At 39.1% G+C, this 26,217-nt stretch overlaps 1 protein-coding gene across 3 annotated transcripts; it reads left to right on the plus strand.

The window, feature by feature from the left end:
• Nucleotides 1-1,792: 1,792 nt before the first annotated feature.
• On the plus strand, nt 1,793-25,610 carry wipf1b (WAS/WASL interacting protein family, member 1b). 3 transcript variants are annotated; one of them, XM_026190325.1, is made up of 10 exons: nt 1,793-1,978; nt 8,228-8,335; nt 19,942-20,050; nt 20,973-21,102; nt 21,278-21,427; nt 21,526-22,276; nt 23,575-23,675; nt 23,841-24,017; nt 24,527-24,640; nt 25,492-25,610. In XM_026190325.1, exons 3-10 carry the CDS (start codon nt 19,988-19,990, stop codon nt 25,542-25,544), a joined length of 1,539 nt encoding a protein of 512 aa, XP_026046110.1. In that variant the 5' UTR covers nt 1,793-1,978; nt 8,228-8,335; nt 19,942-19,987; the 3' UTR covers nt 25,545-25,610. The 3 variants fall into 3 exon arrangements, with proteins under 3 accessions (XP_026046110.1, XP_026046109.1, XP_026046111.1); XM_026190324.1 differs by lacking the exon at nt 8,228-8,335; XM_026190326.1 differs by lacking the exons at nt 1,793-1,978; nt 8,228-8,335 and adding an exon at nt 8,113-8,165.
• Nucleotides 25,611-26,217: the final 607 nt, after the last annotated feature.

The raw sequence follows: 26,217 nt of genomic DNA on the forward strand, positions 1-26,217 counted from the left end.
ACTGAAGTCTACTCACTGGTTTCTTGAACATGCCAATTACTTCACTGTACTCCAATGGCCTCCACAGTCACCAGATCTCAATCCAATAGAGCAGCGGTTCCCTTCATGGGCCACGGACCGGTACCGGTCTGTGAGTGGTTTGGTACCGGGCCGCGAGAGTTGAGGCTCGGGTTCCAACGTGATAACAGTAAGGTGTACCTAACAAAGGCATTTGTGACTCATAATTTCTCTGCAATAACTGTTGTATATAATCTTAATGTTTTTGAAATGTTATTAAAATGTACAGCTTATTAAATGAAAATGATGCTTTTGTCTTTTTTCCCTGTACGTGTACTGTGATGTAGAACTTCTACTACAGAGCTGGTAATTTATGGTTAAACACGGCAACTGTTTATTTAGTAAAACTTGTGTTTACATTAGTCCACCAGGAGGCAGCCTTGTCTTATTCGTGTAAGGCGGGCCACGTGAAGCTTATGTCCGTCAGATGTGAGGAGGCATTCTGGCAGAACAAACTGCACCTCTGATATGTCCAGCATGCTTGTCCACCCACTCACCAATCAGCTCGGGTTTCCTTTAAGTCCTTTTTTGCAAGAAGGGCTTCTGCATTGTCACAAGCATTTCTGAACTCATGTTGTGTAAAAGACGTGTAACTTTAGCACAAATATGAAAATAATATGTGAGTAAGATATAGTTCAAAATGTTAAAATCAAGCAAAAGAATGATAAAACATGGATTTGTTTTTGTTTTTTTAATTTTAAAAGTAAGTATCGCGATACAGCTGTTTGTCTCGCTGGGGGAAAAGGGTTATGTAATCAAACTGTTGACGGTCTTCTCTCTGAGAGTGGAATTTGGTGTTTCTTTCCAAATTCAATGACGTCAGAAACCCTTATATATAGTGTTTGTGTGTCTTTTGAGAAAATAACTTTTTCAGGTTACACTAATGCTGTTTTTTCTCTCTCTTGTTCCACATCTGGAAACATTGCATCACTATTAAAACTCCGGATAAGAGACCCTGCCGGCACAGCTGCATTGGCCGAACCCAGAGTCATACCTTCAAAGAGTTGAGCCTAGGAAGGAGGAAAAATACTGTCATCTGAAAATGAAAATGGCATGAACAGAACAGGATCATTTTAGGTCTATGTAGATGTAAAAGATGGGGGTAGAAATGACATTTGTGGGGAGAATAGGAAGACAAGGGGGGACCAAGAACAAGGCAGGAGAACCCGACAGGAAAACAAAATGTTTGATCAGGGATTTTAGAAAGCATGGAAACACTGCATATTATTGTGTGCATCATTTGCAGGCCTGTGCAGCCAGATCAATGCTAAGACATGAAAAGGGTTACATATCATTTATCATTTTGTAAAGAATAGCTGTTTCCAAAGTGGCAAACAAAGTATTTAGCCATTGAAGAATATGTCAAAATTCTACTGAAGTAGCATAATAGTACTGATTCTTCTAAAAAATAAAATATATAAAGCTTAAAACACCTAAAATACAAATGCATATTTGTTACCTGCCATTCTCTTTACAGTATTTTGGCAGTTAGCTGCACCTACAATCCTTTTTCAGGTCTGGCCAGTGCCACCACATACCTTCCCCTCTAGACACACACCTACATCTTAATATTTACTGGTAACACTACCGAAGTTATTACAATGTTTTATGACTAAATGTCTTGTGTTGTCTATAGAAAGTATAAATATTATTTATGGTCTCATTTAGCTAAACTACATTTTCCACACAGTCACTGTGATCATGAAACTACTTCCTCATGTAGCTCTCCTTCAGCAGTCTTTGCTCAACCCACTGTGCACAAGGCTCTGGATGAGGCGAGTGTGGCAGGGCTGTCTGTCTGCCTGCCAGCCCTCTGCAGACTTCAGGATTGGCTGCGTAGCGGTCCTCAACATCAACCATATTGTGTTGACGGTCGATGGAAGATTACATCGGCCGTGGACAGCAATTCGGTCTTGCAGAGGTAAGTTAAGCAAACATTGTCTTAAATTTCGTTGAAGTTTTGCTTTTGTGTGATTGTGTGGAGAAAATAAAAAGCTTCACTTAAGCGGAAACCGTGACAGACGAGTTCGCTGTACAAGCAGAAAGAAGGAGAATTGTCATCTTTCCGAAAGCAGCTGGGAATGATTTGAGCAGAGATGGAAACAACTGTTTATTTCAAGATCAGAAGAGTAGTTTACACGCTTAAAATACGACTTTAAGGCACTTGCGGGGATCTGGCTGGGACTTTGGGCACAGGCCAGGGTTTTTTTCCTTCTTCATTCCACCCACAAATAGTGCTCAGTGTTGGTTTCTGTTAAAACTTCCGATTTTTCATAGATCATGAAGATGTAGCTCGTCTCTCTTACAGTTAAGCTACACATAAGGCATGCGTTTCGTGTTGCGTAATTGTAAAGAGAGCTACAGGCGTGCGGGGACGGGCTGCAATGTTGGGTTTTATTTTCAAAGAGCCTTGTAAAAAGCAGGGGCCACTTGTGGCAACACACACACACACATACAAAAATGCACTTGACTACAGCTGCACAGAAGAGATATTAGGCTGAAAGCGTATAACGCGAGTTTGTGTGCGTCCACAACCTGTTTGGCAAGCAGTATCTCTGCATGCACTTACACAGACAGATTCATAAACCCGAGCTAGTACTGTAAACGTTTAGTTTATAAGGCTACTTACTTTGAATGGAGGAATGGCGACAACACATTAATCAAATGGGGAACACAGTACTGCTTCCCTTCTCTGCAAGGCCTGGAGAGTCATTTTCACAGTTTAGCAGCCACTTTATCTGACATTTCTTAGCTCCAGTCTGACTTGCATGGCTTTATCAGTAGTTTAAATCAGTTGACTTTTTCTTTCTTTCCACTGTGTAGCTTTTCTTGATATTGTGTAATATCTCACCTGTTACTGTTGTTCAAAAAACTTTACGTTTTGGTGCCTGGGTAGATAACTTTTTTCAGATATGGGGAGTCGGCAAACATGCTGGTATAGTTCGGGACACTTGACACTAAAAGGAACACTTGTAAATTAACCAAGTATACATTTCGTTCTGAATGGTGTGAAATTGACTTGAATTCAGTTTTCCGTACTGAAGCACTACTGAAATGCTATTTGTGCATTTGTCAATATGTAGCCACTTCTTATTTCTTATATCCTCAGTGTATTAATTCACCAAACCTCCTGGTTTGTCCCAGACCTCTCTCACTTTATTTACTTAATTGCATAATGTATTCAGAGCATTAGTGCACCAGTAGCTCCAGGGATGATGATCCAGTGTGATCTGTGCATTTCATCAAAGCAATGTCTAGAAGGACAAAAGAATAGAGTAGGCTGTAAGTATCTTGGATCTTAATGACTCATTTTATTACCCCCCCCCCAAAAAAAAAGGTTTTAAATGCCTCTTTTAGAGGGGATGATGTTGTCGTGTTGTTCCTGGAACTATGGCACCTATAGAGATTTGTTTCTTCCATTAGAAAGTTTTGTTAATTTAAGATTATTAGAGATGCTTTTAAACTGAAAGCATTACCATACAAGCACTCATTGAGCTTTGTTCCATCCTCAGTAAGAAGCAGGCTTTATTGCTCATAAGTAGAGCCTCTTGAAATCTGCAGTGAAGTCAAGTATCCTTAACTGGGGAAATGGACTGTATTCTTGAAATTACTTTTAACTGACGACAGTTTAGAGCACTTTACATTTACCTATGCTGCAAGAGCGCCTGTATCAGCTACTGGGATAATGTTTGGATACATTGTGGGGGCTCAGGGTTAGGATTATGTGTCTTGACCTTTAGTATCTTGCTGAAAGTTACTTGACTGCGTGAGTGAGGATGACTAGAAGTGGTGCTTTTTGGGATCCTGAAACTTGGAAAAAAATCCAATACTTTCACGTCAGTGCCATCACATCTTCTTTGACTTGACCTTTTCAAGCTTTGTCTATTAAGCGGCCTAATAAGGTAGCTGTGTGTAAATATGTGGTGTTCCTGTGTAACCTTATTTTGGACTGAACCTGTTACTTCTCTGGATTACAACCTTCAAAAAGAGCAGCACTGTGTAGAAAGTTTTGTTCTACTTTATGTCCGGGTTTCATTAAAATCGTTTGAGGTTTTGGTCATTGCACAACAGAGGGCAGCCTCGTGAGTGTGCTCATATCGCCCCCGGTTGTATTTCATTCATGTGCCTCGTCACAGAACTAGTATTAGCTCAGAGTTCTTTTCATTCCACAGTGCGCAGTGGGCCGAACCCAGCGTCAGTTAGGAAGCGAGGAGCTTCCACTTCTGTCATCTCCTAAAATAACTCAGAAAGACATGTTCTAAGAAACATCATACCATTTCCTTCTATGAAGGCTATGATGTGAAAAGAAATGCACCACTGTTCAGATGCATTTGTGTAGCATGTGCGGGTAGTAGTAAAACCAAAAAACTTGTTTTTTGTGCTCTGCTCGGTTTCCTGTGTAAAGCATGTGATTCTGGCACCACTGTGTCCGTCCAGTACTGAAATTCATGACCATGTGCTTCATGTGCCATTAATGTAACCAGCCAAAGCTATAAACAGGCACAGTCACAAATGAAACAATGATTTATGTGGTCAGGAAATGCCAGAGTGGTTAAATTCCAACGCTTGATTAGTATTCCTCCAATTCAATGTCACTATTCATTCTGGTACTCTACGTTTTTCCCAACTGCATATCAATCATGGGATAATTATTTTAACTTAACAGATGTACAAGTTAAAGTGTTTCTTCAAATAAGCATTAGCTGTTGCATATTTTCCGATGTTTTTTTTCACACTATTGAAGCATTTAAGTGACACAATTGTGTCATCTCTGTTTAACCTACACTATATGAGTCATATGCGGTCTGATGTGTGATCACAAAGCATCTAAAGTGACTGAGTGGCCTGCAGGCAAGTTCCACTAACACTCATGTGACTGTGACATACAGCAAAGGATGAGTCTCTTCTCTTCTCTTCTCTTCTCTTCTCTTCTCTTCTCTTCTCTTCTCTTCTCTTCTCTTCTCTTCTCTTCTCTTCTCTTCTCTTCAGCCTAATGAGTCTAATAACAGTGTTTGATGTTTGCATCTATATTAATACCATATTTGAGGTTGTGTGTTGAGATGCAAAAAAAATCAATAAGCATTTGAACCCCATGACATTCCTTCCTGAACTCTATTGAGAGTCCTGAACTCTATTGAGACTTCCCTGTGTCTACACAGGGAAGTGTGTAATATATAGACAATATAGACTGCAAGCCGTATTATCACATTAATACCACACTTTTTGTGCACTAGGCTGCTGTGTAGTAGATTTATATGCTGCTGCTTTACACCAACACCTGCCTTTATTTTGTCATATTACATTTTTACAACTGAAAAAAAACCCCACTCTGGAACCTATAGACTTATCCATGTTTGTATTGGTGATGCACTGCCAACATATTCCCCTTACATATATAAGTGCTGATACCTCAGCCAACCCACCAACCCTGGGTTGACTTACTGAGTTGTGTTACCATTCAGCCTGACAAAAGAAGTATAAATGAACCTAGATACATGTTTCCAAAGATAAGGAAAATATATCTTGGGTATGTTGAACTTGCTTTATAGTACATGCTTTAGGTGTGGTTGTGATGTCAATGGTAACAAAGAGGAAATACTGAGACACAACTCCGCTCAGACTGTGAATCTGATAGGGCTGAATATGCCCGAGACACAACAAGAGTGCCTGCTGTGGTTGTGAAGACTACAGAGATGGTGTGTAACCTTTTCAAACTCTTATTACAGTATATTACAGCAGCACTTATATATGTATATATATATATATATATATATATTATATGACACTTAAGTTAATTTAAAATTTGACATGCCACAACAAATACATCAGCATTTCAGGTAGAAGCCTGTGGCAATTTTGGAATATGGAGTCATCCACTTGCTGTTACGAGCTAGACAAAAAGATTGATAGCTCTCTCATATCTGTTAGTTTAAGATCAAGCTACAACCAGCACCGACTTAGCTTAGTACGGAGTGGAAACAGGGAAACGGTTATCTTTGCTTTGTCATAACAGAACTCACCCACAAACACCTGACTAATGAAAACGTGTCTGGTATGAAACAGTGCAGACAGCCTCTGTTCTATAGGGAGGTATAAGAACAAAAATGTGACTCTGTTCCTTTAAAGATGCATTTTCCTAGATTATTTTTGAGATTTACTACAGTTGCAGCCCAAACTGCTGATGCTGCAGTGACTAAACACTGCAACATGATGTAATGGGAAAACATCTTAGACATAGTGTTGGTGCATAACAAAAAATAACCCGTGCATTTCCAAAAAAGTCACACACTGAAAGATACTTAATACTTAATCTCTGGATTCAAAGCTTTAAGACTGTTTAATTTTAGCAGGATCTGTGCAGAATGAGTAAAAATACACTAATACACACTGCATGCTAAAGTATTGTAATGTAAATCACCATGCTATTGCTAGGGATGCATTTAAGCAGGGCTAGAAAACATGGAAGGATTTTGCTGTTGATCTCTTAAAGGTTAATGTTCTTGTGTTTCAGAATGTTTCGAGGAGATATAGAGGGATGTTTGTTTTTTGAATGCTTGCTTCATTCTCAGTCATTTATCAGTCCCATCACCTGCAATGAGTGTTTAAATCTGTGTTTGCTTTGTTTGGGTGAGTGATGATTTAACAGAATAGGCATTTCTTTGATGGATTAGCCAGTTGCAACAGTCTCCGTTAAGGGAAACAGTGGCCTTTTATATGGTTAACTGAGGTAACTACCCAGACGTGTTTTTTCCCCTCACTGGAGACTCGATTCTGGTAAAGAAAAACAGCTGAGTACATGAGAATAAGCCAAGGTGTCTCCTTAAGACGCTGCTCTGTTGCTGTAGTTGGATGGAAAGCGGAGACATGAGGGAGAGTATTGAAGTGCAGCTGACGGTGGCTTGGCAGACCGCCTCTGACTGTGTGGTGAAGCAGGAAGTTTGACACTGAGAGCACAGGAAGCGTCTGCTGTGGAGCTATGCTAACCTTTATGTCCAGCCACATTATGGGCCGGAATCAATCAATTCACTTTCAGTTAAATAACAGCTGCACCTGATATTCTGTCATTAAAAAGCAGGGGAAAATAAATAAATATATATATATATATATATATATATATATATTTATTGTGTGTCTGTGTGTGTGTGTATATGTATATGACACAGTCATGTCCCATTCACCACACAGCAGCTGAAGACACCAAATTGTAGCAAAAAAGAAAATGTTTTGGTGTCATCACTAGGCTTCAGTTTGCAGGATGCAAAAAGACTGACAAAGATGTTAATGTTCCTAGCTGGTTCATCTCAGTACTCACTTGACTCTACTGCACTCAGGTGTTGCATACCAAAGAGCTGTTAATTTTATAAAATATATAAAAAATGTCTCTTGATAATAGTGTAACATCTATTTATCAATTAGTGAAATTGGCCATTAAGGCCACCTTTAGAATCTTAGATCTTAAACAGTCGCACAAAATAACACTGCCTTTCTATGTAAAGAAGTATCGAAATCTGGTTGTGCAGGAAGGTCACTGCAACCAAATAGGTCATCACATCTTGTAAACTGAGTGAAGAGCAAGCGAGCGAGGGTGCGCTAATTCCTCTTCTCTGAGGTTTCACCTTTTTTATAGTCGCTGTTTGTATCACACACAGTGTGCAGATGATCTTTACTTGAAAAGAACGTCCTTTAAAACATGAATTGCAATGCTGATGAACTACTGCATTTAACTTTTAAAAGTATAATATATTATAGATACATTACTTCTAAAAACTCTAGAAGGACCTTGTTGTGCTAGATTATATAACAAAAAATAACTTTGCATATTTCTTCTTATTTAGTGAATTTTGCTGCCTCAGTGTACGATTGCATTCTAATGATATTGCTGGACTCCTACCTGGATGAATAACCTCCACAGAGGTCAGATATTTGCTGGATTTCTATTGGCCCAGACTTCTTTTTAAACTCCAGCTCCCCTCCCCCTCCACCAGGTGGGGGAACTGAAAAAAGGAAGTGGTGCACGCTGTATGTATGCTCTGTATGTGTTTAAGAGGGACTTCTCTGAATATGTGATATGCAACTTTAGAGGAAGTGGAATCAAGAAGTCCTACTTGGTAATGAATGTGTGTTGAAGACTTTTAGATGCTACTAATCTTCCGTTTTTTTCCGTTTTCAGCTGTATGTGGCTGCTGTTCGCATTTTGCCTTTTTATGAGGAATGAGCTAAGGTGCTTTTTCTACTGTCTACTGAATATACTGCTGATTCTTCTATGGACACAGATTGAGTAAGTCCATTCACTTCTATGTTCTTTCCACTGTTTTGCGTCACATTAAAAAAAAAAGACTCTAAATCAGCCTGAAGTCTGTTGTTAACCTGGCGGCCCCTTTTTTGGAGTAGTTTAGTTGAAGTTATGAGCTAAAAAATAATTTGTTCCTATGGTGAGGAAGTTTGAGGGCAAAGCCCAGTCTTGGTTAAAGCCAGCTGAGCATCCGTTAGAATTCATTTCCTGGATTCTTTTAGTAATGTGAAAGTACATTGCATTGAGAAACTAGATAAAACAAATACATTAGGTAATGAATGCTGACCTTTTACAACATAACACTCAAAGTTTAGGTTCTTCAAAAGCAATTAGATGGATAAACATAACACATTGACTTCCTGGAGTTGTTAAGCCCACATTAGCAGACTTGCTATATTGTACATGATGATGATCTTACCGGGCCCCATTTAGCTCTAGCTTATTGTGGTCTTTCGCTGTCTTAAGCCTGGTCTTCACTGTAACAGGTGAGTTACTTAGTATGCTGCAGATTCAGCATACTAGATCAATTTCTTTGCCCTGAAAAGGTCTTTATTAGGTTTGGATTTATGTTCAAGAATATCATGTTTAACAAGGATATTAGTTTTGATGCATTTAACTGAATCTGAGCACAAAGAATGTGAAACAGCAGTACAACAACACAGTAGTTCAGCTGGCAATAATTATTAAGGCAATAGCATAACAGAAACACCACCAATATGCAGTCACATGCTTTCAATGCTATTTTCCGGTGTATTTTTTGCCTTAGCCTTATTTTGTTTCAGCTCATTGGGCTGTGACTCAGGAGCCTACATTTGTATTTGCAAACTACAAATGGGCCTTTCTGCTCTTTGAGGATTAATGATCATTGTGAGTTTATATTCACAGTAATCCTCAAAATTCTAGCAAAAGATAGATATGCATGCCTACATCTTAGATTATCATTATTATTATTATTGATTTTTTTTGCACCACGTAGCTTGACTGTCAATTCAGTATGTTATACAAGAACATTATATATAATAATATAATGTTTCTCCTACTTCCCTGTTATATTTTCTAACATATGTTGTTAGAAAGTATCCAACTGTTTTTGAGTTTCATCTTCACTTGTGTGGTCATCTCCTATCTGAGTCTTTTGTGCATGATCTGTTTTTAAATGACATACTGCTGCCCAAACAGTGTCTCTGGAGTCTATATAGCCTTGAGGTGACTGTTGTAATTTGGAACTATATAATTAAATATAAACTGAAACATAATAACTACATGTCCAGTTACTTTGAAAGCCCTTGCAATCTGGCTGTTGTGTTAAAAGAGGTCTTTGAATAACCAACTCTGTGGGTAGTTATAGAATGTACCATCAATTTAAAAAACATAATTTTTTTTATTTAAAAGGACTGTATTGAATCATCCTTCAGCCTGCTTCAGAAAAAACACACATGATGAATCGTAAAACAAAATCTTTGAATGGTAGCCAAAGTCAAGGTAAATACATTGTCTTTTTTGTAGGAAGTGGTGTAGGTATGGAGGAAAACCAGAAAAAATGGTAAAAGTGGTTAGAAATCACATCACGTCGCCGAGTGGTTTCATATGCCTGTCCAGTCTATATTTGTCTTATGTGAATTTTGTGCAATAACCTTTTTTTCCTTTTCTGCTTAAATGTTGTCTGTCCATATTTCAATGCACGTCAGGGGAAAAACACAAATCCACAATACTTACAATAACGTTTTTTGAAGAAAAACTTAGGTGTTTTTTTTGTTGTTGTTGGAGGAAGACACATTCCCATCACAAACTATTTTCAGCTTTTAATTCTATTTTGGAGAAATGTTTGAGAGGTAAAATTACCCTGCTGAGTCGAAGACTAAAACAGCAGCAATGGAACCACATCTGTCAACATTCAGCTGGTGTGTGTGTCAGCGGGTGTGTGTATGTGAACACACCACAGGATGTTAGCTTAGCCACTCAGCACTGTTTCTGCTTAGTGTCAGACACATTTATTACTACCCTGGGCTTCTTGTAAAGTGTATAATATTACAGTTTTCCTGCAGCTCATGTTTAAAATCACCTCACATTCGGATCCTTTTGGAATTGGCATCAAATTTTTTGTTCGATTTCCAATGCATGAAAATGTTAAAATAGTAATTTGTAGTTATAGAGTTAAAATTTTTGAAATACACAAAATGTGTCTGATTTGTCTTATCGTTTATGGTAACTTAACACTCACTACTGAACCTGTTTGCAGCTTGGGTGGAGTTGAATGAAAAGTGATTGCAGGCTTCCCCTTAATGATAAGCCCGCTTCCACCCAACATGACCCCTTTGAAATTATTACACATGCTTATACTGACAAACAGCTTTTTAAAAAATAGTTTATACACAGTCTTCCACATTTCTTTACTTCCATATGAATGTAGAATCAATCTTTGGAAAAGTTACTATTTTGGCCATTCATCTGCACGTAATCAAAATGTTGAAGTCAGTTTGAGATAAAATCAGCTTTTATTTATTTATTTATTTTTTGCCTGTCCCTGTGTGGGATTGTCAATATTTGTCAATGCCATTTCCATAGAGAAGCACTGTCCACCCTCCCACCCTGCAAGCATAGTGCATGGCACAAACGCAAAAAACACAACAGCTCTTATCAACATTACAGATGGAGAGAAACGCACACTGGTGAGTTCATTTCCCACGTGCAGGAAAAGAATAACAAACAATGTATGTAATAACAGTAAGGGAGCCTTGTTCACATACAGTGATGAATGACTTTTGGCTCACGGTAACGGTGAATACAAGTGGATGGATACCAGAATACCAGCTATATTATCAAGTCATTAAATGGTCCTTGTTTCTTCTTTACTTGTTTCTTTTTGTCTTTGTGCTAACCTGTTTGTTCTTGTATACGTGTAAAACCGAAGTGCAATTTGTGGAAAGAAAAAAATAACAAAAGGGGGGCGGATTCCTGCTCTAATTCACGAACCACAGCGTTCCTGTATGCTCTGAAGCCTGATAGTGTTTGTTACTGCTGTGCATCTAACATTTGTGAACTTTAAATAATCAAGTTTAGAGCTTGAAAATAAAATCACAGCATTTACAATATTGTGATGTATTTTTTTAATTAATCATTATGCACAATATTCTAAATGCCATATATTTCTTTTCAGACATTCACCATCGCATGCAATAATGTAAATGCTTTAAGATGCCAGAATTAAATTTCCCTTCCACTTAGCTAATTCCACTTAGCTATTTGGCTAGTTGTGCCATTTAACTTTAACAGTGAATATGAAATAATGTCAAAATACAGGAGTGCAAATTTCTAAGCTCCATAAGAAAACGCTCAGCTTTGATGATGGACTTTCTGGCTTTCATGTGGAGCATGTCATGTCACCCCTCTTTTATCCAGAAAGGGACAGAGGTGATTCTGTTCGATTAACTGAGAACAGTAGTAGACTTCTGAAGTCTAAAAGTTAATGTGTTAATGTATGTGAATTCACTCTATAATGTTATTTTTACAGTACCAGGCTTTAACTGTGAATGATGCAGTGAATCACAGTCAGATTAGGGTTATTCTTGCCACACAGAAGTGTGGCTGCTCCTTTGTATCTGCACATCATAGCTCCATCGCTTATGAAGCCAACAACCTGTGCACGTTAACGTTTTTTCAGAGACACCCTTTAGAACAAGAGTTTTCAACTTTGGGATATCACAAACAGCAACCCCGAGGTATAACGGCTATTTAACAAGTTGTAAAGAAAAGCTGCAGATCTGATCTTTGTAGAGAATTATTGCTGATCAGGCACATTTTAGACTCAGCAGCCTCTTTGATCAGAAATATTTTTTAGAATTTTTGTGACGTTCCTATGAAATTTGACACTCTGAATCCTTTTAATTTCTCTTTTCATTAGATAGCTTTCTTGTTGAAATGGCAACACTATTATGGCGGTATAATAAAAAGTCCAAATGGTATGGGAGTTAGATGGTCCTGTATATGCAGTGCCATCTCTTCTGTTTACAGACCACAAGCACTCAAAGTCAATTTCTAATTGTATTGTGGTTTGCGACATAGACTATTTGAAGATATAGTGCTAAAAATCAGAGGGTTTGTGGGGGTTGTATTCCTACGAGCCGTAATACATATTTTTGCAAAGGCTGTAGCATGTAGACTGGGGGGTCTGCCCATCCATTTTCACAAAACAGACAGAGATACAATCCCTCTGCTTTCTCTCTTTATGAATAGACACTTCTCGCTAAATTCAAAGAGGTTAGATGTGTGAGCATGTATGTCAGTTTGTATGTGCATGCACGTGTGCACAAGTGTGTATGCACGTGAGTCATGTATGTCAGTTTGTATGTGCATGCACGTGTGCACAAGTGTGTATGCACGTGAGTCATGTGTGTTGGTTCAGTGCAAAGATGCCAAGATGAAAGTATAATGGGGCCGATTAAATTTAATGTGTTAGTGGGAAAACACTTTGACTGGCATTCGGTTACCGATAACTCATTGCAGCAAGCCCAGCCAGTGGTGCTTTGGGGACACATAGACGTGACTTAATAAGCTACCAAAATGTGATGTTTCCATTTTAGGGAGCCTTCAGTCGGTAAAATGCATCAAGTTAGCGAGTCACCAAGCAATGAAATGTGGAGATCTTAACAAAAGAACAAACTTTGTTCTTCTTCAGGGTAGCAGTCACAAAGTCTGTGCTTTGTAATATGAATTTGTGTATGTATGATTTTACTTAAGCAGTAAATCTAATGAGGATGTGGAGCACAGGGGGTTCAGTGGCGGGATGAAGAAGCCTTTTTATGACCATTTGTAAACTGAAGCATATGTTAGAGGTTGAGTCTGTGTTTTCATGGAGTCTCTTCAAAGTCCCTCAAATCTTCCTCCCTGCTTCTCCCTTCTTGCTCCTCTCTGTTTGTCAAAGGAACCATTGTGAAGTGCTTTGCTAATATTAGGCTATGTGTGAATAAGAGAGAGGGAGAGAAGTTTTGAAGCGCATTTTACCATTTCATCACACAAGCCTGTTTCCTTTGGGGAAGTTGATGTCTTTCTGCAGTTAGTCAGAGCTGTTTCAGCATTATTTAAAAATGCAGCTAGCACACAGCTCATAATGCAAATTAATTCTTGTTTTGTTGTTGTCACCTTAAATAACTTACATGCTCACTTTCAACTATATAAAACCAGAAAGGTGGTTTTAACCACAGCTTCACTCCCTTGCCAACATACGAGAGTGGATGGATTGTGCATTGAACACAATGACCAGTTGTCAGCAGTGAATGCACCCAACAATTAACTGCACTCTTCAGATATTGCACCAACTGACATCACACGAACTGTGTACTAGGGAACTGGCAGGTGGAAAATCATTCAACTATGTCGGAAATTTGCATTCTCAAATGCATTCTGTCAGGTATTCAGGGTTCAATGCATGTGTGAAAAATGTCTTTGGTAATCCTGACGCTCACTTACCAGTCTTCTATCTGCAGTTGTATCAGTGTAATTTCATCACTGGGAGAGGAAATGAGTTGATGCAGCAGTCTTGGTATTTGGCAACTTAGGCATATTTGGAGAAAATTTACTACAGATAAAAGCAAGATCAGACATCCCTTGTTGTTAGTCCTTTACTGATTACCAGGATATCATGAATTAACCTCTTGCTAGTAATCTAATCCTTGCGCTGTCTACTGTGATTTCAATGTTATTTTTTTTCTTTATGTAGCATCAAATCACAACAGCAGTCACCTCAATTGTAAAGCAAAGACCCTACAATAATACACAGAAAAGGAATGCCTTAAAATAGCATTCTTTGTAATGTCTTTGAGGGGAATTAGGGGACTTCTCTAGCTTCAAAAATAAATCTGTTGTATAAAAGTCTATAGACCAATAGGCTTAGGGGCTCACTCATGAGTTTCAAATCTTTTTGAATACTGCATAATGTTTATTGTATGATTGCAGGTTGTATGAGCATAAAATCACACAGTTTACCAGACATTTAATTTTAGTTTCTTGAGTTTTTCAGTCTCATCCAACCCTCATCACAGCCAAACGCCAAGATGGATGAGGCTTCACAGCAGGACTTCACTAAGCACTAGTAGAAATCACAGTTGTGTCTCTCTCATACAATGTCTGGTGGTAACTCAAAAAATGAATTGAATTTAATAATTCTGTGGGGTTGGCTTGGGCCAGCTTCATCTTATCAAGACAACTTGGACAATTCTATGTTTCAAAATTTATGGGAGCAGTTTGTTCAAGCATGCCTGTGCCCCAGTGCACAAATCAAGGTCCCTAAAGGCATGGGCTGGGTGCCTTTAGAGACCTTGATTGTGGAAGAACTTCATTGGGTCGCACAGAGTGCTGACCTCTACCGCACCGTACACCTTTGGGACACATTAGATTGCAAGTCAGGCCCTGTTCTACAACATCATTATCTGTCCTCAAAATGCTTGGGAATTCTGGATGAATGAGTAAAAATTCCCACACACATACTCCAAAATTTTGCTGAAAGCCTACCCGGAAGAGTAACGGCCTTTATAACTGCAAAAGTTACTCCACCTATTTAAAGTGGATTGTCCTAAAAGGTTGTGTAGAAGTGTAGGTGGCTTCGTATCTTTTGTCTATGTATAATTTCTATGATTATCATCTACTTGTACCACAGTAGAAAGCGCAAGGATAAATTATATTGCAAGTATCAGGATATAATGCTTGTCTTCAAAGCCAAATACATTGCTACTGTAAGAGGAAAACTCGTTTAAAACAAATATATATGTCATTAACTAACACGTTAGTTTTTCCTGTGTATCAGTGTTGACAGAGCTACTCTGTGATCACAGAGGTTAGGTAAGCTCGGGCACAGTAGGCAAGAGGTCTTTCACAATCTTCAAAAACACCCCACACGAACTGATACATTATATTTCCAAATAAATGTTATACACTGAATTTTTCAACTCTGTAGTTTTTAAAACAGAAATATTTAGGAATTGGTGAACATCTTTGTGCACCAACACACAATTTTCTTCTAAATCCTCTCTTTACTCTTCACCGAATCTGTATTCTTATTACTGCTAAATATGACTAAAGAATGTATGAAAGGAATTGCAAATGAGAAGTTTCCAATTTCTGAGTGACTTAATTACTTGAGGTGGTGTGATATACCAGCCCTGACACTGATGCATGTTTACGGTACATGCTGTCCTCTTTAGACTCTGTTCTCACTCAGTGTTTTATCGTTTGTTTCTGCAGCATTTACAGGCTTTTTCTTGCTCTACATTGAGAAATAACTGCCTAATGTTTCAACTTCTTACTAATAATCATGTTGAATATTATTGTTATTGTTTTTTTGCTATAAACATGTTCTTTTGTCCCTGTAACAGATATACAGTTGTTATAATGGAAGTAAATTTGTATGACATTTGCTGTATCCCTATAACAACCCCAGTACGAGATGGGGATCATTTTTGAAGACCCATGTATGCCTTAAAATAAGATTTGTGTTGCTAGCTTTAGGAAGCAGACAAAATCTAAACTTCACTTTTCGCTGTTTTGAGACACTGAGAGCGACAAAGGACGCAGGAACCAGTGAGACTGGGCGATAGGGAAAGGGCATTGAGTGAAACTGTCCGAGACTGAGAAAAGAAGGCTGATAGTTCATGCAAGGGTGAACATGAAGGCACAAAAAAGGAGGAACATGGGGGTTATACACACATGCAGGGTGTGTGTGTGGAGTTGGGGTGTGGTTTGGCGATTCACAGTTGAGAGAAAGAAAATGAGGTAGGAGAATATCAAAATGATGCGTGGCTGCGATGTAGAGGCATCGGATGGCAACCGGATGGCTGCGGTTCTTGAGGCGCATCGTGACTTCCTGTTTGTCAGCAGCATACAGGAAGTAAGAGGCCCCTTGAGGATGGTCTTTTTTTATGCGTGCAAATAAAAATGAAGTGAGAACGTGAGGTGTGTATTTTTGTGAGATGAAACAGTTGATATGGATAAATACAAGTGAAAGTTAGTCAATAAGGTTAAATGCCTTTTGCCTACTGTACGTGGCCTCGCCTAACCTCTGTGATTAGAGTAGTTATGTTGACACTGGTAAACAGACAAACCAATGAGTTTGTTTGTTATTTGCATTCAGACTAGTTTGCCATTATGATAGCAATGGATTAGGCTTAGAAAATAAATATTATATTATTTATATATTCATCTTTGGAGTAAATCAGTAATCACAACCCTGCCTTGATTGCTTCGTGGCTTTTTTTACATCAACCTTTTTTATCAAACAGGTAATTTAAACTATCCACTCAGATATCGACTCAGAAGTCTTGTTCATTTTCAGTTTATTTGGGGAAGTGTCAAATGTGAGTGACGCACTGGGTTTCTGACACCTTCCTGACATCATTTTCTCTGGTAGTAAACAAGTCTTACTCTTTACTGGAATCTTAGTCCTTTTCTCATAGGGTGAAATGTGACTGGTGACATGGCCACTTGCATTGGTGTAGTGTTCTGGATACATTGCATTACAGACAGGGATTGCATTTATTTGCCTCATCGATGAGAGTTTACATTCAAGAGATCCAATTGAAAAGAACTTTTAAACTTAAGCACGTAATGATGGAGATCCAGCTCATTATTTTTGTTTTTCTTTGCCATCCTTATGACACAGTTACTGTTATACAAACAGACAACTGTACTGAACATTTCTATCTGACTTAACTCTTGAAATGCAGGTAAACCAGTATACTTGCATAACTACACGTCAGCGGTCACATAAAATAATCTTAGATTCAGTTAGATACATTGGTATCTTGTGATAGGTTAAGAAAAACTGAATCTCTCCCTCGTGAAAAACAACGCATAGTGGATGCTTGAAGCAAATGAGTTTAGCAAGTTCATAGTTCTGCCTGATGTTAGAACAGAAAGCTGCTGCTGCACAGCTTCATGGACATGAGAATCAGTGGTCTGCAGCTGTTTCTACATCAGCCATGTTCAGTTTGTCCTTAAGCTGCATGCATTCACTATTCACGTACTGTTTTTCTTTCCCCTATTTTCTTCTCAGTGGAAAAGAGCAATGGTAATGAGAATAATAGCAGCTAATACATTATCACAGTCACAGGATGGTGTGTTAATCATCAGTATTTTATTATAAGCATTATAAACTCTTGGACTTCCCATTGGCATTTACACAGAATGAGCCCTTGTAACATTGTCTTCTGGCTTTGTAAAAATAAACTCTTTATATAGATTTACAACACTTTTTGAAGCTGTGGTTACAGGAACTGAACACTCAAGTTCCTTAGTGATGAAACTTTTACTGTCAGTTTGCCGTTGTATGTGAGATCGATATCAACTGATTTGTTGTTATGACCTGCTACTCCTCATATTTCTGGAAAAAAATATTTCCTTCTCGAGCGATCTTGTCTCCGTCGTTTACTTTCAGTTCCTCCAAGAATTCAACATAGCATAAATACATGACATTATAGTGCAAAGGGTGATACATTTTCCAGTCAGAACCACTTTTATTAGTAATGTTTAGTTAAAAAAAGACTCGACTAAAGAGGAAGTCATATCATAGAGAGCCTTTGCTGCTGTCTTTGCAGTTGCTGGACTCCCCCACTGATTTGTACAGCAGGCTAAAACCCAAGTGGAGCTCAGATGTAGTGAACGAGCACCACCACGATAAATGATTGTGATGTTGTGCGATCCCTGCCAGTCAAACAAAGTAACCTACAGTTTTTGTTTTTTTGTTTTTTTTGTATTCTGCATATTTTCAGACTTCTCACCAAATTTAAGGAAATGAAAGTAACTTTCTTTAGCCACTGTTTTTTGTGTGCAAAATATATAGACGCATGCACTTCAGTGCAGTCAGCTCATAGTATCTACTGTACTTGTCATTAAATAAACTACAGCTTAAAATACTTTAAAAAGGATTTCCTTGTGGTATTTTTCTAAACAGTTATTAGCATCCATATGTAGTCCTATCAATCCCTGCTAGTCTGTGAATGACAGAGATTTTGCTAGAGAAATGATCATCAGAGTGTGCTTTTGCTGTTTGGCACGAACATAATGAGAACTGTTACTTCCACACCAACATTTTGTAGTTTAACCTTTTGGTTTGTAGAAACTAGTTGAGGAAGTCAGAGAGTAACTCACAGCACAATACTATCACATCAAAGCTATGTATAATGTTGCGTTCCTGTGATATTTGAAACACGAAACAGTTATCTGTAATCTACACACATAAGCCACACTATTAGGTACACCTCACTACGTATTATATAGTTGTGGCAAATTTGTCAGATGCACATCCAAGATGCAAATCTTCTGTTCCACAACATCCCAAAGGTGCACTGTTGGATTGAAATCTGATGACTGTGAAATACATTTGAATACAGTGAACTCACTGCCATATTCAAGCAGCCAGTCTGAGATGATTTGAAATGTGTCATCCTGCTGGACGCAGCCATCAGTGGCTGGATGGACAATAGCAGGTTGGCTGTGAAGTTTAAACAATGCTCAGTTGGTACTAAGGCTCTAAATGTGTACCACCAACCTGAACCACTGGCCAGATTGGATCCATGCTTTCATGTTGGTGAAATTCTGACTCTACCATTTGAATGTCATGGCAGAAATTAAGACTCATCAGACTAGGTAACTTGTTTCCGATATTCATTCATGCAATTTCGATGAATTCGTATGAATCCTCAGTTTCCTTTTTTTAGCTGACCTGAGTGGCAACAGGCGTGGCCTTCTAGCCCATGTGCTTCAAGGCTTGCTGTTAATTTAAAGATCCTCTTCTGCTTAACTTGGTTTGTAAAGAGTTCTTATTTGAGTTACTGTTGCCCTTGCATCAGCTCAAAGCAGTCTGGCCCTGGCATCAAGAAGGCATTTTCTCCCAGAGGACTGCTGCTCACTGGAAACTTTCTCTTTAGGACCATTCTCTATAAACTCTAGAGACGGTTGTATGGGAAAGTCATAGTAGTTCATAGGTTTCTGAAATACTCAGACCAACCGGTCTGGGACCAACTGCCATGCCAAATTCAAAGTCACTTAAATCACCTTTATCACTCAATCAGATGCTTCATTTGAACTTCAGCTGGTCATCTGTTTCATGTCTACATGCCTTAATGCTTCGAGTTGCTGCCATGTGATTGGCTGATTAGATTTTTATGTTAATGGGCAGTTGAACACGTGTACCTAACAAACTGGCGAGTAAGTGTATCACAAAAACCGTGTAACTGAAGGAGGAAAAAAATGTCCCTAAAAAGGCAAAAAGCAATGGCAATCACTACATTGTGATGTCAGCAGCATACAGCATTTTTGTCACTATTTTTGTGATTCAGTTTTGTTTGCCGTCTGCCATTTTTTTACTGTCTCTACCATCCTGTGGTGGAGTCATGAATAATATAGTCATCAGAAAAGCCTTTAATTGATAAACAAATTGTAAGAGGAAACACAAATGTACTGCAGTGCAAGCATCCTGCCTCATCCCTAATGGGACACTGGGATGCTTTAAAAATGCAGTCTGCTGCTTAAGAGGTCCAAACATAATTCAACATCAGCTTGTTTTCCCTGTTTTTCAAGAATGTCTGTGATCTGTATTCCAGGGTGCGGCATCCAGTGCAGATAGAGTAAAACAGAGGAAAGCAGAAGATGCCAGGACCACCTCCACCACCGCCACCTCCAGCAGCTCCCCCTCCTCCTACTTTTGCTCTTGTGAGTTTTTGTTTTCATTTATCTAAATCAAGCCAGATCTGTTGCTCTGTTCTACTGAGCTAGAGACATCTTGTGGCCATATAATGTCATAACAAATCTTTTTTTTTTTGTTATTTTTCATTCATAGTTTCATCTACATGGCCTGTCACTTTAAAGTTGAAGTAATTTAAGAAATGACAGTTTTCTCTTTCTTTCACTGACTGTTTATCCATCTCTCTATAAAATGCTATAAAGTAATGTAGTGTTGAAAAGCTTGCTCTAGAAATCTAAAAGCTTACAATTGACTAGGTACCCTGCCAAAAATGAAAGAAATGTCAACATTTTAATCACATCCTCAATGTAATAGATTGACCTTACCTCTTTGAGCATTTAATAGCAACAGCATCTTCACCGTTTCACACTGAAGAATATGTGTTGGAGCTTTTTTTTTATTATTTCAAAAGGAAAATGCTATTTAATTTCCAGAAATTAGTCTTTTGTGACAGACGAAAAGACCACCCACTTTGAGGCATTTGACTGGTTGAAGGCATGGCAGATAGCAATCAGCAGTGATGCGACCAGCAGAAAAAGGGCAGTGTAATTTCTGCCAAGAATTTGAAGGGAAAAGAAAGCTTAAATATGTATTGAACACTGGGTAATAATGAACAGTATCATCCTTTGCTGAGTTGCGTTGTCCAGTAATATCTGAAAAAGAAGTGCAGGCATGTTCAAAACAACAATATTAATGTTAGATGTATTATAAATCCCTTAATCAAAAATATATCAAAATAACTTGTAACCTTGATTTTAACCACTAACATTTTGCTTTAATGTTAATTTAATGACATCTTTTTCCAATTAAGCATAACTAATTACAATTACATGTATTTCTCAATTTGCTAGTGGCTTCCAAAGGCTGACAGTGTTTGTGTGTCTTTTTCAGGCCAACACAGAAAAACCAAATCTAAGCCGTTCAGAGCAGCATGGAAGGAGTGCTCTTTTGTCTGATATTGGTAAAGGAGCCAGACTAAAGAAAACTGTTACAAATGACCGCAGTGCACCCGTATTTGACAGTAAGTCGATGTCATTTCAGTGACTATTTCAGTTATGATTGCAAAGGAGAAATAATGGGAGTTAGTCATATTAACTTAGTCACAAGTAATGAGGAAATAATATGATTCAGTAATGAATGTCCTCCACATGTCGCAAGAATGATTAACTCAATATTTGTTTGTTTTTTTCTATCAGAACCCAAAGGAGGAGGAGGAGGTGGGGGAGGAGGAGGAGGAGGCGGGGGAGGAGGAGGAGGATGTGGTGGTGGGGCTCCTGCTGGCTTAGGAGGCCTGTTTGCGGGTGGGATGCCAAAACTGAGATCTGCAGCGAACAGAGACTCCAATGGTAAAAAAAAAAAAAAAAAAAGATACAAAACAATGACAAACAACAAAGAAAATTTTGTGCAATCTCGTAGTTTATTTTTCCGTTTTGTTCTCTGTCAGACTCGGGACCCAGCCGAGGACCCATTCTCCCACCTGGAGGCCGATCCGGTGGCCCAAGCCCTTTTGGTGGTGGTGGCCCAAGCCCTTTTGGTGGTGGTGGAAGCCCTAGCGGCGGACCACCTAGACTTCCAGGAACCCCTGCTGGTGGCCGTAGCAGTGCCCCTGATCTTCCCAAGGGCCGCCCAGGTTTTCCATCCAGGCAAGACTCTCCAGGAGGTGCTCCTCCTCCCGTACCCAACACACCTCGACCTGCTCAGTCCTTCCCATCTCGTGGGGGCCCACCTCCACCATCACTCCCCACAGGACCAAGGCCGGGCCATGGATCTCCATCTGGACCACCAAGCATTCCATCAGGGAGGCACGGCCCTCTTCCTCCGCCACCAGGAGGTTCCACACCAGGCCCTCGAACAAGCTTCTCCTCGCCTCCTCCACCTTCAAATAGCAGCAGACCTCCCTTACCACCTGCTCCAGGAGGGAGGCCCCCACTTCCTGATGATCGACCGCCACCACCACCTGCCCCTGGAGGACACCGGCCATCCATACCACGTGACATGCCGCCACCTCCTCCTCCTTCAGTCAACTCCAAACCTTCTCCGTCTGTTGCTTCTTCCTCACCTTCGCGTCCCACACCCGGTGGGGGTGCACCTCCTCTTCCACCAGGACGTCCAGGGCCTCCTTCCTTACCTCCCACCCCAGTAGGAGGTGATGACCCCTCACCTCGTCTACCCCAAAGAAACAGCTCGCTCAACAGGTACTGACAAAGTTTTATCTGATATGCCACCTGAAATCTGTTAAATCTTAATGGATGACTGCAAGAAATAAGAAATGCAGCGGTGCATTTCTTATCAGACAATGTGAGCATGGTATCTACTTTGGTCGACATATCAGAGTTTGCATAGATTCAAATCTAATAGCTGTTCTATGATGCTGCAGTTCACACTTCATGCAAAGGAACCAGTACCTTCCTTAAAAAGGCCACTCGCAGTTTGAAAACTTAAGTTGAATGTTGATAAAATCTTTTTTTTTTCTCGAATTTAATTTGACTTTAAACTAAGAGGTTTCCTAGTCTAGTCACAGTCTAAAACATACATACCACTAAGCACTTACTCTAGCTTTGGAAGGTTCCTGTTGCTACTGAGGTGGGAAACCTACTGTTAAATTAGGTGTTTGCTTTGCTATTAAGCAGTAGGTAATCGTCCCAAACCACAAAATAAATGACAAACAGATAAAGCAAAATTAAGTACACAATAAAACAGCAAACTTGCAAATTGCAAGGAAAAATAAAAATAAAGCTAAACTACCTGTCCACACCAAAAAACACAAAATAATGTGTGTATCTATAAAAAAGTTAAGTCTACCCCACTCCTCAGCTTTCAGGATGATCTGATATCGTCGTGTTGGTGTTTTTGCTGGAACAACATAGTAAATGTTGCTCCAGGATCAACATTGCAAGTGACCAATCACATTGTTGTGACGTTATTCTTTGGCGCGCCAAGCCATTCGTGCATTTATGAAATTCCAATGTTGCAAGGACAATATCAATTCTGCTTAGTGTTTATTAAAGGGTTAGGGTTAGGTAAAAGTATGATGTCACAATATTCTGATTGGTCACTTGCAATGTTGATGCTGGAACAACATTTACTATGTTGATCTGGGAACAACACCAACATGACAATATCAGATTGTGGCAGGTTTCATCTCTTAGCTAAACTCCACCTGGTGTCTGCTTACAACATTGGCTGATTTAACAGATGGCATTCAAACATTGCTAACTGTGGAGAACAGAAGGAGAGGTGCACACAGCAACATCCAAGTTTGCTTAACTAAAATGGCAAAAGTGACTGGGGTGCAAATCTGAAAGAAGAGCGATTAGTGTTTGATGCTCTATGAAGTTAAATCTGTATGTCGTATTTCAGATATGCAGTTTAATCCTCAAGGTTTTAAAGTAGTGTGCACAATGATTTATATTTCCTAAGGGATGTGTGCTTAAAAAATAGGGATACTTTAAAAAGGATTAACATAGATTAATATTACATTTATCTTCGCCAGCCATAGTCCAGCACCACCACCTACCCGGTCAGGACCTCTCCCTCCTCCTCCAAATGAGAGACCACCAGCTCTTGGAAGGAACCAGTCATCAGTACGCTCGGGTAAAAAAGAGCTCACCTGTTAATTGAACTATGAATTACTGCAGCATTCTAATTTTATATTAGACATATTTATGATATAGCATGCCCATTAACATCAAAAGTTACTGGATTTTATGCCACTTTGGATCATTTAACATCCTATTGTTTTTTTCTCCCGCTCCAAAGGCCCTCTACCTCCTCCACCTCCTGCAGGTCGACCTATGGGACGGCCAGGCCCAGAGCCCCCTCGTGGTGGACCCGGAGGCAGGCCTCCCCTTCCTCCTGACAGGCCGGGAACAGGAGGTGGGTTTCCTCCACCACCACCCATGGGGAATGGTTTCCAAAACCACAACCAAATACAAGGTGAGAAAAACCTTTAATATGTCATTAAGGTTTATTTGAGTAGTCTATAAAATAATTTTGCTACTTTATGGCAAGACGATGCAAAAATAAAGAGGAAAATAGCACTGAAGTATGTCGAGTCTGTTTAAGGAACAACAATAAAATCCTAAAACCAGCACGTAAGCCCATGTGTACCAGTGGTTACTTTCCAAACAGAAGAGGCTAACTCTGACTTCTAAAGGACTTTTTCAGACGATATCCTTCAGCACTGTTTTTAAGACGTAAAGTCTGTTATGTTCAGTTATGGCAAAAGAACTCACTCACCTCCGCTGCAGTTGTTTTTACTCCTTTAACCAAAGTAGTAAGATTGTAAAACGAGTTTACAGGGATCCATTTTTTAAAATTACATTTTTAGTCATGTTTCATCCAATTCTAAACAAATACAATATCCTTTATACATATACTGTCATAAAGCTAAGTCACTCTCCTGGAGAAATTAACACTGACACCTTCATTCTTTCCATTAATAGATGAGTGGGAGGGTCGGTTCAATTTTCACCCAGTGTCAGACCTTCCTCCACCTGAGCCCTATGTGCACTCCCAGAAGACCTACCCCAGTAAGCTTGGCAAAAATGAAAGCAAAGGTGAGTTCTGCATGTTATCTGCACTCAGCATCGTTAGATGATCTTCATGCAGTTTTCAGTTTGCTTAGTAACCTGTTAAAGACACTGACAGACCAGTGCATAACATTACATATTTTAACATTACTTTGGACATGAGCCACTTGATCCACAGTCCTTTACAGCACAAAAAACATCAGAAAAAAGGAAAGAATACAAAACAGGAAAAAGTGATGCTGATTATAACATTACAAATTAACGATATATTATTGATTTAATATATTCAATATGAGATTCTAATCAAAGCAAAGTAGTTTATCAGCATTCCTTTATGGTTTGTAAATTACTTCTGATGAACTGACATCTGACATTGTAGCTCCTCATTTCAGCCCAGGCCACGTTCTGGTACCAGTCCTAATTGTGTTGTCTGTGGCCTATTACTACTAGCCTCAACATTAATTTATCTCTCTTATAATCGTCTGCAGTACTTTTCCGACATTTGACAATAACTCCCATTTAACTCCCAACATCAAAGTTTGCTGTCCCTCCCAGTTCATTACTTTGCTTTTGTAATCTTCTTTTCAACAATCAATCAATGTCCCAACTGTAAAACGTCACAACATTCAGTTTAGTTCTGTTAAGTCTTTCTGGCTATAATCAGACTACCTTACAATATTTAAGCATTTGTGCACCATTAAATTAAAAATATTGAACTCACTAAAGATTTTGGCTGATATTTACATTATATTAGTCCAAACTTCCAAACAAGTGGGAAAACTGTTGATCTGGCTTGTCAGACACTGCCATCTGGTGGAGGAAAACATGCTCTGTTACTAAAGAAAGCACTAACTTTGTGTGTCTTTGATTCTTTGCAGGTTCTGGTAAAAAGGAAAGAGGAGCACCTCCTCTTCCTCCTATACCCAGGTGAAGATAAGATGGAAGCTATCGCAACACTTGGAACTACCCCCTTTGTCTACCTGCCCTATTTGTCTTTTTTGTTGCGCTCATTGTGCTTTGACCTGCAGCATGTAGTTCAAGTAAGAACTGCAACATGTAAGATGGACCTGAAATACAGTTGTCCAAAAAAAGGACAAACTCACAATGTGGAGTTTACATCATGTGCCTCTGTAACAGCAGAATGACACATTAAATGACCAAAGCATGTTTATATTTTGGTACACTTTGTCTAGGTTTACAACCATGCCGTTTTATTTGGGTGTCCTGAGTCATAGCTGCCTCATGAGCAACAGTGGTTTCATGACCCTTTATGCACATCGACTTTATTCCAATAACTTATTTAGTCTTTGCTTCCAATGTTTGGATTGCATAAACTGCTTGCTAGTTATTCCATTCTTATCAACCAACCAGTTACACTTTTGAAAAGGAATAGAAAAGCATACTTGACAAATGTGGCATGTAGCACATGTGACTTTCTGGGACTATTTATGGATTAAAACGGATTAAAAATCTTATGACTATATTTTAGTTCCAGGATTGTTGTGTAGTGCAAGGCTTCTTATGCAATCAGTCATCTTATACAAGTGTTGAAAAGCTGCAAGCTGTTATTTTATGAACCAGTGTTTCCCTAGTGCCTTTTCTAT

This window comes from Astatotilapia calliptera, chromosome 13 (genome assembly GCF_900246225.1).
Source record: "Astatotilapia calliptera chromosome 13, fAstCal1.2, whole genome shotgun sequence".
In the NCBI taxonomy this organism is placed as follows: Eukaryota; Metazoa; Chordata; class Actinopteri; order Cichliformes; family Cichlidae; genus Astatotilapia; species Astatotilapia calliptera.